The 16,261-nt window shown below is 48.7% G+C and overlaps 1 protein-coding gene and 1 non-coding gene across 2 annotated transcripts; one reads left to right on the top strand and one right to left on the bottom strand.

The window, feature by feature from the left end:
- Window positions 1-212: 212 nt before the first annotated feature.
- MPL (MPL proto-oncogene, thrombopoietin receptor) lies at window positions 213-14,437 on the top strand. The gene is made up of 12 exons (XM_052637873.1): window positions 213-291; window positions 457-589; window positions 919-1,097; window positions 1,613-1,911; window positions 2,543-2,705; window positions 3,080-3,206; window positions 7,907-8,085; window positions 8,248-8,390; window positions 11,025-11,184; window positions 11,378-11,474; window positions 13,521-13,608; window positions 13,814-14,437. Exons 1-12 carry the CDS (start codon window positions 213-215, stop codon window positions 14,099-14,101), a joined length of 1,935 nt encoding a protein of 644 aa, XP_052493833.1. The 3' UTR covers window positions 14,102-14,437.
- On the bottom strand, window positions 6,917-7,019 carry LOC128045829 (U6 spliceosomal RNA). The gene has a single exon (XR_008199165.1). It is a non-coding gene; the product is annotated as a U6 spliceosomal RNA (small nuclear RNA).
- Window positions 14,438-16,261: the final 1,824 nt, after the last annotated feature.

Below are 16,261 nucleotides of genomic sequence, written 5' to 3'. Positions count from 1 at the left end.
TTTCAAATTCCTCCTTCCCTTCTGCCCACTCCCACGCCCCCTCCCCTGGCCCCCAGCCCCAGTGTGGTCTGGATGGGCCCCACAGGGGCAGGGACAGGGACAGGACGTGGGGCTGTATCTGACAGGAACCTGAGGGGCTGGCCCGGGAGGGGACTGGGGCCCAGCTTCCTGAAGGGCGGATGGGCTGAGGCAGGCACACAGTGCCGGAGAAGATGCCCCCCTGGGCCCTCTTGGTGGTCATCTCCTACCTCCTCCCGGTCCCCCAATACCTGGCACAAGTCACCAGCCAAGGTGAGGTGTGTGGAGGGTAGCAAACACCCATACCCAGGAAGATGGAGCCCTGGGCGGGCGGAGGAGGGAGGGAAGTGCAAAGTGGGAGGCCCCCGCTGGTCCCCTACTCTTGCCCACAAACATGCCGGGGAGGACTGGGAGCCCAACTCACCAGCTGTTCCTCAGATGCCTCCTCGCTGGCCTTGGACTCAGAGTCCCTGAACTGCTTCTCTCGAACCTTTGAGGACCTCACTTGCTTCTGGGATGAGGAAGAGGGAGCGCCCAGTGAAATGTATCAGCTGCTGTATGCCTATCCAGGGTATGTGTTGTGTCATATATGTATATCGTATATATACCACTCCCCTGTATCTGTCCTGTGCATACCGCAGCTGAGCCCTGTTCCAGCAGCTTCCTTGCCTTTGGCCCTGTCAGAGGACTAGTCCGAGACCGAAGTAGCCACTTAATGAACAGAGGTGCTTTGGATACAGCCAGCTCCAGCCCCTACGTACCCCCTAATCCCACCCATCCCAGGCACTGAGAAGAGAAATGGCGGTAACGGAAACAGAAGTCGGGCTTGGGCCCAGACCTGGGTCCTCAGGGCTGGACAGGTGAGCATGTAGGTAGCCCAGACTTCTCCTGTGCCCACAGGGAGCAGCCCCGCACCTGCCCCCTGAGTTCCCAGCATGTGATGCCCTTTAGAACCCGATACGTGTGCCAGTTTCCGGCCCAGGCTGAAGTTCGCCTCTTCTCTCAACTGCACCTCTGGGTGAAGAACGTGTTTCTGAACCAGAATCTGACCCAGCGGGTGCTCTCTGTGGATGCCGTGGGTAAGCAGCATCCTCCTGTCAACCCGGCCCCTCTGTTTGCCGCCCTTGGGCCAGCTCTTAGAATCAGACCGAGCTGTGCTCTTTCAAGATGACACGAGTGCCCCCCCAATACCAGACTCCCAGAGGCACCTCGAGACCCCTTTCTCATTCCTCTTAGCCTCAGCGTCCAGAGCTAGACTTCGTTTCACACCAGAGACACCCCGACCTTCCCGTCATTAACCTCTGCATTGACTCACTCATTCATCAGTTACAGAATACCTACGCTGTGCTAGGCACTGGGCATCAGGACAAGGACGCACAGATGAGGAGGGGTCCCTGCTCTTGAGGAGCACTGAGCCTACCCATCGGTGGTGAGGCCACTACTCATCCGAGGACAGAACAGGATAAGGAGCCTCCCTGCCCCTGCCCCAGGGGCTGCCCTCACCCCAGCCTTAAGCACCCCTCTCCACAGTCTGCGGGCTGAGCTGCACGGTGCAGCACCCAAAGAGTTCTGATGTGCCCTGTCTCGCCCTTAGGCCTGCCAACTCCCCCCAGTCTCATCAAGGCCATGGGTGGGAGCCAGCCAGGGGAACTTCAGATCAGCTGGGAGGCCCCAGCTCCCGAAATCAATGAATTTCTGAGGCATGAACTGCGCTATGGCCCCAAGGGCCCCGGGAACTCGACTGGCCCCACAGTCACACAGCTGCTGTCTGCAGAAACCTGCTGCCCAGCTCGGCGGAGACCAAACCTAGCCGCAACCCTGGACCAGTCTCCGTGTGCCCAGCCCATGATGCCTCAACAGACTGGACCAGAGCAGACCTCCCCACCTAGAGAAGTACCCTGGCCTTCTTCTGCTCCACCTCCTATCTCTTACCCTCAATTTTGCCCCAAGAAAGGACAGGCCATGCTTTGGGGATTCCAGATTGGGTCGGTCCTTGGAGAGTTAGCATAGGCTCTGATTAGTTCTCAGAAGCCATGTTTATTTAGGAATCTCCCACTTTTAGATCATTCAGACCGACACAACTGAGCACTTCAAGTCCCCAAGTTAGTGGGGGTTTCCCAAAAAAACCCTGAAAGTGAAAGTATCAGTCACTCAGTCGTATCTGACTCTTGGCAACCCTGTGGGCTATAGCCCACCAGGCTCCACTGTCTGGAATTCTCCAGGCAAGAATACTGGAGTGGATTGCCATTTCCTTCTCCAGGGGATCTTCCCCGATCCATGGATCAAACTTGAGTCTCCCACCTTGCAGGCGGATTCTTTACTGTCTGAGCCACCAGGGAAACCTAAAAAACCCTGAACTCCACCTGAAACCCACCAACCTGGCCCCCAGTCTGTGCACGTATTTATCCAGTGAAGAACTGAGTGTCTCTCCACAGGCATGTTGTGGGGTTTCAAATATAAGAGATGGAGGCTCTCTTGGCTGAGAGGCAGACCTAGATTGTGAGGCTGGGATTCTTCTCCCAAGGCTCCATCTCTGACAACGAAGGGTGGCAGCTGCCTCATCTCAGGACTCCAGCCTGGTAACTCCTACTGGCTCCAGCTACGCAGCCAACCTGATGGGGTCTCTCTCCGTGGTTCCTGGGGATCTTGGTCCCTCCCTGTGACTGTGGACCTGCCTGGCGATGCAGGTGAGTCAACAGAGGAATGGAGGAGGAGACAGAAAAGATCTCTAGAGATACCTGGGCTAGATATAGAAGCTCAGAGAACTATGGTCCTTCCTGACGATCTCAAACTTGCTACTGCACAGGATGAACTACATTCAGGGAGAGAAGAAAGGATAGGAGCAAATGTTCAAGTTATGTGTGTAAAGGTGATCTGGATACCCTATGAAGTAGGAGCACGTGGGCTCTGATAGGGCTTCTTTCTCTACATCCATGCTCAGTCTTTGCGATCCTATGGACTGTAGCCCACCCAGCGCCTCTGTCCATGGGATTCTCCAGCAAGAATACTGGAGTGGGTTGCCATACCCTCCTCCAGGGGATCTCTCCTTCTCCGATCCCAGGGGAAATTGGACTACAATGCTTTACCTTGGACCTGACGAATGTTACCTGTCAGTGGCAACAACAGGACCATGCCAGCTCCCAAGGCTTCTTCTACCACAGCAGGGCATGGTGCTGCCCCAGAGACAGGTGAGAAGTGAACCGCTGATTGAGTTTGATGTCATAGGCTGCTGCTGCTGCTGCTAAGTCGCTTCAGTCGTGTCCGACTCTGTTCGACCCCAGAAATGGCAGCTCGCCAGGCGCCCCCGTCCCTGGGATTCTCCAGGCAAGAACACTGGAGTGGGTTGCCATTGCCTTCTCCATGATGTCATAGGAGAGAAGCACAACTCTGCAGAAAGAAGGGAGAGATTGTTCTTGATCCACTTCTGTCCCCTTCCTTATTCCCCAAACCAAAGGCCCTCCATGCTCTCATCTGCCAATGGGTATTGTATCCTTTCAACCTCTCTTCATACCCCCTGGGAATGCGTTGGTTTAATTCAGCGTAATCATATCACCTAGACCATTTCAACAGCCTTCACTTTCTATCACGTCCAATTTACCCGCCCCTGCATGCTGTTGACAAACTGACCTTTCTTAAACTTTGCATGGCCTTCTCCTACTCAACTATGTGCTGCTGCTGCTGCTAAGTCGCTTCAGTCGTGTCCGACTCTGCGCAACTCCATAGACGGCAGCCCACCAGGCTCCCCCGTCCCTGGGATTCTCCAGGCAAGAACACTGGAGTGGGTTGCCATTTCCGTCTCCAAATATGTACTGCAACTTTTCACTATCTATCGGATCCAATCAAAACTTCACCCGGTCTTCAAGCATTTCCACCAAACACCTCACTGATATGTCATTTCCTTCGTATCTAATATGTAGCCAAGTCTTGTTGACTTTACCTATCAAACATCTCTAGGATCTGTCCGTGTCTGTTCATCACAGCTATCACCCTAGTACAAGCCATCTTCATCTCTGAGTTAGGTTACTGAGAAGACTTACTAACTGATCACTTCTTGGATCCTCCAAAACATTCTCCACACGGAAGCTGAAGTGAGTTTTTAAAAGCAGAAAAATAAATGCAACATTCTCTGCTTAAAACTCTTCCAAGATCCATAGCTTTCACTGATCTTAGGACAAAGAAAAGAATTCTACTGTGACTGTGTAAAGTTCCCGAAGACTCAGCCCATATCTGCGCCTTCAACTTTATCTTATTCTATGCCGCCTTCTCTGCTCTTCTCTCTAATACTGGCCTACTTTCCTTCCCGCCTACCTGCCACAATCCCTCCTGCCTCTGGATCTTCGCACATGCTGTTTACCCAGGTTTTTTTATCTTTACTTAACCTCCACTTATCCTTCAGATCTCAACTCAGATGTCACCTCCCCTGACCTTCCTTCCTAGGTCCAGCGGCACTATTATATATCCTTGTTGAACCATGCACCTCTCCTTCTTAAATACTGAACATAGTTATGATTTTACATTTATACCTTCCATGGTTATTTGATTGATAACAAAATTCTCTCTCAGAGCTCTGTTGAGAAAGGCTGATCTTAACTAAACATGATCCCTGAGGGCAAAGTCAGTGTTCGCTTTTACTCACCAATGTATTCTCAGTTACCATGGGGCCTAGAACAGAGTAAGTGCTCAGTAAAAAGAAAAAATTATGGAAGGATGAAAAAAAAAACCCCATTCACAGTTTTAGTGTATTCTTCCAGTTTTCTATGCATTTACGTATATCTAAACATAATATTTAATTTTCAGTATAAATTGGATCACATTGTAGGTATGATTCATTTTAACTTACTTCTTTTTAACTTACTCTTTTACTTAAAAATATGTCTTGGACATCTGTAATGATGTAACTCATTCTTTCTAATAGCTGTATAGATTTCCGTACTATGAAGAGGGCATGAATGAAAGGGTGGCAAAACTGAATTCACATACTCTCTGTCAAAACCTGCTCCTTCCCTTCTTGTCCATCTTGCCATCAACTCACTTTTCCACCCTGAACTTCTGCATTTTCTACACCCTCGACATCCAGTCAGAAACACTGGTCATTTCTGCCTTTTCAGTACCTGCTTTGAATCCATCTGTTTCTCACTACCCCCACTGCCACAATCCTGCTTTCAGATCCTCATCACTTTGCGTGTAAAATTCCATGACATCGTCCTAATAAATTTCTCGGCTTCTAGTCCACCCTCACAGATCCTTTCTCACAAACTGCAGTTAGAGAGACTTTCCTAAAGTACAAAGCTAGTGATGACAATTCTCCGCTTAAAATCCTTGAATGTCTCCATCATTGCTGCAAGATTAAGTTCAAGCTCCTTAGAAAGGCAATAAGGCCACCTGTGACCTTGATCTGCCCACACTTACCACTTTCCACCAAGCCCTCTGTGCTAAAAACTTTCTGCATCACTTAGAGTTTCCCCCAAAGTACCATATCTCTTATCTGTGCACAAGCATGTGCCTGGAATGCCTGTTTGTACCCTTTTCTTGTCCTATTAATAGTCGAAGACTCATTCTAAGCACTGCCTTATTAAACAAGAAATATTTTCTGACCCTCCCCATTTGGGTTAGATGATCTTCCTTGCTACTCCCCAGCCAGCCTGTGCACATCACAGAAAAATACCATCTGTTTGTTTTTCTCCCTTTCCCAGTGAAATGACAGCTCCTTGAAAATTTTTCCTCTGTGTATTCATAGGGTCTACCATAGTACCTAGCACGTAGTATAAATTATTTGTTGAATAACCTAGCAAACATAAACATACATAAAATGGTAAATGATTTTAGTAATAGCTAGCTATTTAGGGGTTATAACCAGGAAGGAGACAGGATTTATTTGTTCAACAAACAACTCTTGACGGTGACTATGTACCAAGCCCCAGGGATAGGGGAAGAGAAGCTTCCAGCATTGTGGGGGCTTCATTTTAGTTGGGGGAGGGGAATGGGGGGAGATCAACAAGAAAGAAAGGAGCAAGGTTAAATGATAAAGACTAAGTGGAAGGGTGGGGATAGGTGCTAATTTCATGACTGGGTGGAGAAAGCCTTGCCAAGAAGGTGACAGATGAGCTGAGACCCAAGTGGCGAGAAGAAATGAGTCACGTGAGATCTAGAGGCAGGGCGATCCAGGGCACGGGAGCTGCAAAGACAGTGCATCTGGTATGTTTGCAGCATAAAGAGAAGGCCCACGTGGAGGAAGGGCCATCACTTTGTGTGAGACTTGCAGGAGATGAGAATGGCAAGGCAGGGAGGAACTCAACCATATGAAGTCCTATCGGCTCTGGGGTGGAGTTTGGGTTTTATTTGGGATGGGGAGCCATGGAAGGATTTAAGCAAGAGTGATATGATATGAGCTTCCCAGGTGGCTCAGTAGGTGAAGAATCCAGCTGCAATGCAGGAGATGCAGGTTTAATCCCTGGGTCAAGAATATTCCCTGGAGAAGGAAATGGCAACCCACTCCAGTATTCTTGCCTGGGAAACCCTCTGGACAGAGGAGCCGGGCGGGCTGCAGTCCATGGGGTCAGAAAAGAGTCGGACACCACAGCGACTAAACAACAATGTGACCCCATATGATTTGCATTTTTTTCACTTTAAACTTTTTATTTTGTATTGAGGTACAGCCAATTAGCAGTGCTGTGATAGTTTCAGGCGAACAGCAAAGGGATTCAGCCATACATATATCCAAGTATCCATTCTCCCCCAAACCCTGCTCCCATCCAGGCTGCCCCATAACAGTGAGCAGAGTTCCATGTGCTACGCTACAGTTCCTTGTTGGTTATCCATTTTAAATATAGCAGTGTACATTTGACCATCCCAAACTCCCTAACAATCCCTTGCCCCTGGCAACTATAAATGCATTTTAAAAAATATGAAATGCTTCATGAATTTGCATGTCATCCTTGCCCAGAGGCCATGCTAATCTTCTCTGTATCATTCCCATTTTAGCATATGTGCTGCTGAAGCGTTTACATTTTTAAAAGATGTTTCTCTGTGCAATTAAAAGGAAGTAAGAGTGGAAGCAGGATCACCATTTAGAAATATGCCTTAATCCAGGCAACAGATAATGGTTTCATCTAATGTGGCAAGAATAAAGGTCAAAATAAAGAGATAGCTTTGACATATATTCTGGACATTATCAGATCAACATTTTGGGTCTAAATTCTGATTGCTGTGTGGAGAACAAATTGAAGGGCGTGACAGAAACAGAGGCAGAAAAGCTAGTTAGGAGACTGTCGCAATAATCTGTTAGTAAAATAACATTTAGAGGTGACTAAGAAGGCTGCCTAATGAGAACAGATTAAGAACATAAATATGTTTTGCTCTACTCTTTGAAACAATCTCATTCAAAGTAGGTATTACTGACTCATTTCACAAATGAGGAAACTGAGGCAGAGATGAAAATTAAGTAATTTGCTGAGTTTTATGCCAATAAGCCAAGACCTGAACGCTATAGTCCATTTAATTTCCCTATCTCATCTAGCTCTTGCTTTTTTTTTTTTTTTTTGGCTGCACTGGGTCTCTGTTGTAGCACTTGGGATTTTTCTCTAGTTGCTCTTCACAGGCTTAGTTGCCCGGTGGCATGTGGGATCTTAGTTCCCCATCCAGGGATCGATGCCCCCATCCCCTGCATTGGAAAGCAGATTCTTAACCACAGGGCCAGCAGGGAAGTCCCTACCTCTTTATTAAGAAGAGGCTGAACCCCAAAGCAAACCTCAGAAAAAAATACATGGCATGAGAAAGCCCTGGAGGCCTGTCCAAGGAACAAGGTAGATTATAATTGAATTCCCTGTGAGACTGGATTAGTCTCCGAGGCAGGCATTGAATCAAATGACTCCATTTGCCTGATTTGTAGGGACCCCGTCTGGGAGAAGTGTGAAGAGGAGAAAAACTCAGGATCACAGTCCTCCCAGTTCTCCCGCTGTCACTTCAAGTCACAAAATGACAGTGCTATTCACATCCTTGTGGAGGTGACCACAGCCCAGGGTGCTGTTCACAGCTACCTGGGCTCCCCTTTCTGGATCCACCAGGCTGGTAAGGACTTTCTTCCCTTCTCCTCCCATGCAGTTCCCACCCCTACCTTGTCTGACCCCATGCCCAGGATCACCAACTCTGATACTTCTGACCCATGGCCCTGGTGACATGATGTCCCATGCACAGAAGGGCTTAGGCCAGTCCCTGGTGACATCCCTATAGTGCTCATCCCCACTCCAAACTTGCTCTGGAGGGAGGTCTCCAGCGGGCAGCTGGAACTGGAATGGCAGCATCCATCAGCCTGGGCAGCCCAAGAAACCTGCTACCAGCTCCGATACACAGGAGAAGGCCATCAGGACTGGAAGGTACAGTCAAGGGACAAATGACCCCAGACCTCATACTCGGGGTATTTCTGAGTTTCAGGATGTCTGTTATCAGGAGTGATAACCAAGATATCACTATATACTCATGTGTATGTGTGTCTGGGCTTGTTTATCTCTGTTCTATCTGATTCAACTGGTATCTTAATCTCTCTTTGACATGTGACACTGCTGACTATGCCTATTTACAATGTTCTCTTCCCTTTGCTTTTGGGATATCATTCTCTCCTGATTCTCTACCACTTCTCTGACTGAACCTCCTCACTCTTTCCCGGGCTCTTTCTTTCCACACTTCCTTAATAGGTTATGCTTCCTGCAGTCCCATCCTAGACTCTTTTCTTCTCTGAAAGTGTTAGTCGCTCAGTCGTATCCAACTCTTTGCAACCCCAAGCACAGTAGCCCGACAGGCTCTTCTGTCCATGGAGTTCTCCAGGCAATAATACTGGAGTGAGTAGCCGTTCCCTTCTCCAGGGGATTTTCCTGACCCAGGAATAGAACCCAGGTCTCCTGCATTGAAGGCAGATTCTTTACCGACATCTAGATGTCTCCCTAGGTGAGTGCTTAGATTCCATGTTTTCAATGACTATACATTAACCATCCCAAACTTATCCCAACACCTATGTGGAAAATAACTTCTATACCATAGGTGAATTACCTAAACTTCTGAAGAGTTTCAGTTTCCTCACTGGTGAAATGGGGATAAAGCTATGTACTTTCCAGAGTTATAGTAAAAATTAAATATATAGATATTTAGCATATTGCCTGGTAGATAGAAGGCACTCAATAGACATTAGTTTCTCTTTTATTCTCATTTACCACGTGTATATATGACTTCTTACCAGACTGCTGCTGCTGCTGCTGCTAAGTCGCTTCAGTCATGTCCGACTCTGTGCGACCCCATAGATGGCAGCCCACCAGGCTCCCCTATCCCTGGGATTCTCCAGGCAAGAACACTGGAGTGGGTTGCCATTCCTTTCTCCAATACATGAAAGTGAAAAGTGAAAGTGAAGTCACTCAGTTGTGTCTGACTCTTAGCGACCCCATGAACTGCAGCCTACCAGGCTCCTCCATCCATGGGATTTTCCAGGCAAGAGTACTGGAGTGGGGTACCATTGCCTTCTCCGTCTCACCAGACAGTTATACCTAAATGCCCCCTAGGACATTTCAGACTCAGTAGATCCAAAACTGAACTCATTTTCTTCCCCAGACTTTTTTACTTTTTTATTGAGGTATACATTACATAAAGTAATATAAATCTTAAATAGAATATTGGTTAATTTGTACATGTGTATACATCCATGTAACCATTACCCAGATAAAGATAAAGGTTGTTTCTGGTACCCCAGAAGTGTCTTATGCCCTCTGGTCACACATACACACCCTCCGAGGTAACTACAATTCTGACATTACTATTCATAAGTTCTGGCTATTGTTGAACTTAATCAAATAGAAAAATACAGCATTTCTTCCTCAAACTTAGTTCTCCTGTTCCTTGCCTGTGACAATGGCACCAACACTTAACCCAGTTACTTCAGCACGGAATTATCCTTGACTCTTCTCTCCTTCTCACTTGTCCCTTCCCTCTATCAACAACTTAGTTGAGTTTATTGTACTAATGGGCCTTACATCTCTGCTACCACTGTTTCAGTCTTATCTTTGACCCTCTAGTCCACCCTTGCATGTTCTTGGTACACAGAACACTCTGTAACCCACAATCAAGCAACTCACTCAGCGTAACACTCTTTTGAGGGCTCTGTGGCACCTTATTTATCTTGTTATTACTGCACTCATTACTTCTTGTAACTATTTACTTGTTTGGATATCTTCTTCATAAGACATGTGAGATCTTGTTTTTCTTTTTCCCCAATGTCTACTCCAAGGCTTGGCTCATCACAAGCAATTCATAAATGTTTACTACTGATCAAGTTAATAATGTGTCCCTGCTGGTATACACGATGTTTGTTCCCTCTTCTTGGACTCTCCTCGTACCCCCAGCACCTGGCACAGTGCTGGCATCCTCTACTGAGAGGATGTTATTTGTGGCCTGGTTTACATGGCTATGGGCCTCCCTGGTAGCTCAGGCGTTAAAGCGTCTGCCTGCAACTGTGGGAGACCCGGGTTCGATCTCTAGGTCGGGAAGATCCCCTGGAGAAGGAAATGGCAACCCACCCCAGTACTCTTGCCTGGAAAATCCCGTGGAGCGAGGAGCCTGGTAGGCTACAGTCCATGGGGTCGCAAAGACTCGGACACGACTGAGCAACTTCACTTACACGGCTATGAGTATCTGAGTGTGTCCGGGGTTTCCATCGCCCAACCTGGTCAGTGTGTGTGTACCGGATCTCTGCCGACGTATCATACGTATGTGTGTCAGGATGAGTAGTTCTGTGTGTAGATGAGTCAGTGTGTCAGGGGTGTATCACGCCAGGCAGGGCGAGGCTCTCTGTCCGAGTGTTCTCTCCAGCCAGTTTCCGCCGGGGATGCCGGTTTTCTGCCAGTGTGGCGCTTTGGAGGAATCCCCGGGGATTCAAGGCGGTAGGATTGGGGTCAAACAGAGGCCGAGTTCTCGAGGGCCCAACGCCGTCCCACGGGGACCTGACCACCGCTTGCACCTTTGCGTAGGTGCTGGAGCCACCTCTTGGGGCCCAGGGAGAGACCTTGGAGCTGCGCCCGCGCTCCCGCTACCGCGTACAGCTGCGCGCCAGGCTCCATGGCCCCACCTTCCAAGGTCCCTGGAGCTCTTGGTCCGACCCAGTGAGGGTGGAGACGGCCTCGGAGACGGGTGAGGGCCGGGCAGGGGCAAAAGCTCTCTGCGGCTGCGCGAGTGGAGGGGCGGGGCTCCGACCTCACCAGGCTGCGGTTGCGCAGATGTACCCGGCGCCCCGGGACTGCGAGTGGGGTGGGGCTGGTGGACCTGCGGGCAGGGCTCTGGCCAGGCGCCTCCCCCTGAGGGCTGACTGCTTTTTGTCCCTTAGTCTGGATCTTCCTGGTGACTGCTCTGCTCCTGGTCCTGGGCGTCAGCGCCCTTCTGGGCCTGCTGCTGCTGAGGTGGCAATTTCCTGAGCACTACAGGTACCGCTCCGGCCAGGTGGGAGACGGGGCTGTGATCCGGGCAAGGCCGGCGGCCCCTAAAGAAGCATCCTCGGGTCACTCTATGACGCCCGCTCTCCAGACAATCTCACATCCAGACCTGTGGCATCTGCCGCTCCCCGCACGTCTTCCCTGGGAGTCCCACCGCCTCCTTACACTCGATCATGTCCACTATGCGGGACACCTCAAACAGCCCCACCTTCTGGCTCCTCGTCTCAGTAACAAGTCCACCTGTCACCCAAGCCAGCCCACTTGGGCGCCTCCCTCCCCATTATCCAGTCTGGTCCCGTCATTCCACCTCCTAAACCTCACTCAAAAACAGCACCCTTTCTCTAGCCCTACAGGAACTACCTGACTCACCAAAAGGGAGCCCCTTCTCCCTCCAATCTAGCCTCACACAGCCACCAGAATAATCTTTCTAAAACGGCGCACATGAACTTGTCACTCCGCTTCCTTAAGTTTCCCTATTAGCTCCCCAGGATAAAGTCCAGGCTCTAGGCAAACAAGCAAGGCTGTGCCCCTGCCAGAGTTTCCACCTCCCACCCTGTGCATCAGCCTTGCCACACTGTCGGTGATTTCCTGCACAAGTCCAGTGGTTTTACTTCTCAGCGCCTTTGAACATAATGTCCCCTCTGCCAGGAATATCCTCCCTGGATGACTAATACCCATTTATCTTTAAATAACTTTCTTCACCAACTCCTAGGAAACCTTTCCTGACCCTCCCCTATTGGCTACTCTCTTTGTGCCCCAATACAGACTTCTTTCATAGTGCAGGAAGCTTTTTACTGCATTCATTTCTTTATATGTCTTCCCTGTGCCTTACGTGGTCATCCTTAAATCTTCAGCACAGTGCCTGCCAAATAGCACACCCTTAAATAAATGCTGTTAATGAATGAGTTGTTTATGTGGGGAGACTAAGGCTGAGGATAAATGTCACTGGAAGTTATAAACATAAAAGATAGATTCCATACCACCTCAGTCCTTCGGTAACGTCTCTTTATTCTTGAGGACTCAGCTCAGAAGGTGACTTCTCCAGGTGGCCTCTTTTGATGGCCCTAGGCTGGATTAGATGCCCCTCTTTTGGGCTCACATCTCTCCTTGAACACGTCTTTGAGCTTTTAATCCTCTCTAATGTATGAGTAGACTGGGATGTAGCCTGTATCCAGATCCACCTAAAAGGCTGAGGGAAGAGAGGGAGGCTGTGCTGCTGACCCAAGTGTACCCAGTTCCTTTCCCCCAGTTTACCAGATACCATTCCTCCTCCCCTGGAGAGATAAAAGTGTGGTCACAGAAGAGGCTCAACTAAAAAAAAAAAAAAAAGCAAAGAAGAGGCCCGAAGGTCATTCAGCTAAAGTCCTTCCTTGCGGAAATATGAGCCTAAGGAACTGGAGGTTCCCATGACATACCTTAACCCACATTCTTCAGAGGGAGACCATCTTCCCCAGTAACTTAATAAAAGCCCCACGAGTTCTCTTCATTCAACTAATTTCGTGAGAATCTATTACAGGTCAGATACTGTTCTATACCCTGTAGATCCCAGAGTGAGCAGATAGACAAACTCTTTGCTCTCGTGGATTTACATTATATACATATATATATATATATAATAAGATTCTAATAAATATACAATAAGTCAAGCACTATAAAGAATAATAAGCAGAGCAGGAGACAAAGAGTGATGGGGAAGGGAGGTGGTTTTATTTTAGACAGGGTAGTCAGGGAAGGCCTCTCTGTCGGGATGCTCTCTGAGCAGAAACCTAAGTAAAATGAGGAAATGAGTCGATGTTCCAGGCAGAAAGAATAGAAAGTGCAAAGACCCTGAGGCAAGAATGTGGGAGGACACTCAAACTGCTTTTTTGAGCCTCCGCACCACTGACTTCCCCCACCACCTGAGGGCTCCTCCACCTTCCTCTTACCTCTTCAGGCTTACTCCCCCACCTCACTGCCCCTCCCCACACACCTCAGTGGTCTCTCCCCCTTCCTAATTCACTCCCGCAGCCCAGTGTCCTTCTCTTCCTTCTCCTCAAGGAGCCTGAGGCATGCCCTGTGGCCCTCACTTCCAGACCTACACCGGGTCCTTGGCCAGTACCTTAGGGATACTGCAGCCCTGAGTCCGGTGAGTGCACCTCCCCCCACCACCACCCACCACCAGCCCTGCTTAGAGCTCCTTGCCCCATCACACAACTTCTCCAAGGCCCTTGCCCCACAAGTATACCATCCCTGGGCCCTACCTCCAGCCCAACCCTCCTTCCTGCACAGTCCAGGTCCTGCTCCCACAGGACCTGCTCTAACCCAGACTCCTTTCCCCCCATCTCTCCCAGCCCAAGGCTGCAGTCTCAGATGTCTATGAGGAAGTGGAACCCAGCCTCCTTGAAATTCTACCTAGATCCTCAGAGAAGGCTCCCTTGCCCCTGTGTCCCTCCCAGGCCCAGCTGGACTACCGAGGATTGCAGCCTTCTTGCCTGGGGACCATGCCCCTGTCTGTGTGCCCACCAATGGCTGAGCCAGGGTCCTACTGTACCACTCACATTGCCAACCATTCCTACTTACCACTCAGCTGCTGGCAGGTCCCTCGCTCCCAGTACCCTGGACAGATCCAAACTCTGTAGTCCTCCCTCCTGAACTTCCTAACCCATCCTGTCCCAACAACCACCATCTCAGATCTCACGTCCTTCCCTGTTGTCTACCCTTCTGGCTGGACTTCATAGCACTGATCTTTCACCAATGCTGCTGGCATCAACCTGGGACTCTTTCTCCTCAGGCAAGGCTCGCTTGACTAAGCCCCTCTAACTTTCACCTCCTTTCTCTCTGCTCTTTAACACCAAAGTCCTTGAAAAGGAGTCTCCGCTTCCCAACTCCATTTGCTCCTCAGACTGCTTCAATTTATTCCCCTGCTACCACTCTGCTAATAAAACTACTCAGGCAAAGCTCACCTCAAGCTTTCTCATCACAAGATCCAATCAGATCTTGTTAATCCTCAACCTGTTTGATCTCTCTGTTGGCATTTGTCAGGGTGGCTACTTATTTCTCCTTTAAATTCTCTCCTCCGTGGCTCGCATGCATCACCATCTCTCCTGGCTCTGCTTGCGCTTCTCTGAGTATACTGATAGTTGACAGCATAAACTTTGTGGCCTCAGAGCTAGGTTCAATTCCTATCTTTCCCACTTGCTAGCTGCGTGACCTTGAAGAAATAATTCAAAGTCTTTGAGCCTTAATTTTCTCATCTATAAAATAGGGATAATACAGAATGCTATAGAGTTGTAAAGAGTATTTAGTGAGATAGTCTAAATAAAGCACAGTGAAAGAGGATCCCGGATTAATGTCAGCAGCAGTACCAACATAGTGCCGACTAAGACATAGTGTTTGAGATATCTAGACTAGACTATAGTAATTATTCCTTCCTAATCTCTTATCTTGGCATATCTTCCACTCCTTAATTATTGCAGTCACTTAAGAGTCAATTCTTAACAGTCTCCAACCCATCTGCTCTCATAGCCTTTCTTATATGCTGACCATTCTAAAGCTCTTATCTCCAGCCCAGACTTTTACTATAGCACCTGTAATGCTTTATGCAAATAACTGTTTACATGTCTGTCTTCCGTTACTAGATTGTGAGCTCCTTGGGGGCAAGGGCTGTGATTCATTTGCCTTCCCTCTCCTCCACCCCCTAGCACCTAGAATAGTGCTTGATTTACGATAGCAGGCCTCCAATAAATGTTTTCTGAATGAAGGAAATCTTTCTGGACAATGCCACCTCATCCCATGCCAACCTCTCTCATCCTCTATGCCATTCATATGCAGTGGTAAATATGCTTAGGCCATTCTGATTATGGATTCCCTGACCCATTCAAATTCTCAAACAAATGGTATTTTTTGCTGACTCCAAACATACCCACTGTATCAGTCAGAGTCTTGGCAGAAATAGATGACACACACACACACTCAACCTGGGTATCTGGATGAGAGTTTAATATAGGGCATATTTACAAAGATGGGGCAGGATTCAGGAAAAACATCAAGGAGGAGTGCAGTGTCCTGGGGCTAACAACAACTGGGAGGTGGGGCCCACCCCTCTCCACCCTGTGTATCAAGGGGTCACGGGAGAGAGTGGTTACAAAGGCTGCCTGGCAGGAGCTGTGGCAGAGAGCTGCAGCCAGCTTGTGGGGATGTAACAGTAATGGGGCCAGGGGAACACACAGCTCCTGCCTGTTCTCCCCCTCCCTCCAACACCACCCCTCTGTATTAGTTTGCAAGCACTGCCCTAACAAAATACCACAAACAACAGACATTTATTGTCTCATAGTTTTGCAGGCTAGAAACTCAAGGTTTTAGCAGGGTTGGTTGCCTCTGAGAGCTGTAAGGAAGAATCTGTTCCATTCCTCTCACCTAGCTTCTGGGGCTTTCCTGGTGTTCCTGACTTGTTTCTAGGCCTCTCCTCCATCTCTGCCTTCATCTTCATATGGCGTTCTGCCTTTACTTGTGTGTATGTCCAAACTTCTCCATTTTATAAGGACGCAAGTCATATTGGATTAGGACTCACCCAAATGACCTCATCTTAACTAATTAAATCCTGGAGTGACTCTATGTCTAAATAAGGTCACACTCTGAAGTACTGGGACTTAAGTATCCAACATATAAATTTGGGGGTGAGGGACACAATTTAACCCATAACATCCTCCCTCTGGTGAAATACAAACAGAAACCAGAGTCCAAGGGAGTCCACTGACGCAGGCCATATAAGTCAGCCTCACAGGGCACAGAGCAGAGCA

The sequence above is a fragment of the Budorcas taxicolor genome, chromosome 3 (assembly GCF_023091745.1).
Source record: "Budorcas taxicolor isolate Tak-1 chromosome 3, Takin1.1, whole genome shotgun sequence".
Lineage (NCBI taxonomy): Eukaryota > Metazoa > Chordata > Mammalia > Artiodactyla > Bovidae > Budorcas > Budorcas taxicolor.
The sequence above is the reverse complement of the archived record's forward strand: the minus strand, read 5'-3'. Positions and strand labels throughout refer to the sequence as shown.

Coding starts and splice junctions, on each gene's coding strand:
- MPL (XM_052637873.1), top strand. CDS start 213: ATGCCCCCCTGGGCCCTCTTGGTGGTCATCTCCTACCTCCTCCCGGTC. Junction 8,086..8,247: donor TTTCTGGATCCACCAGGCTG/GTAAGGACTTTC, acceptor ACATCCCTATAG/TGCTCATCCCCACTCCAAAC. Junction 13,609..13,813: donor ATACTGCAGCCCTGAGTCCG/GTGAGTGCACCT, acceptor CATCTCTCCCAG/CCCAAGGCTGCAGTCTCAGA.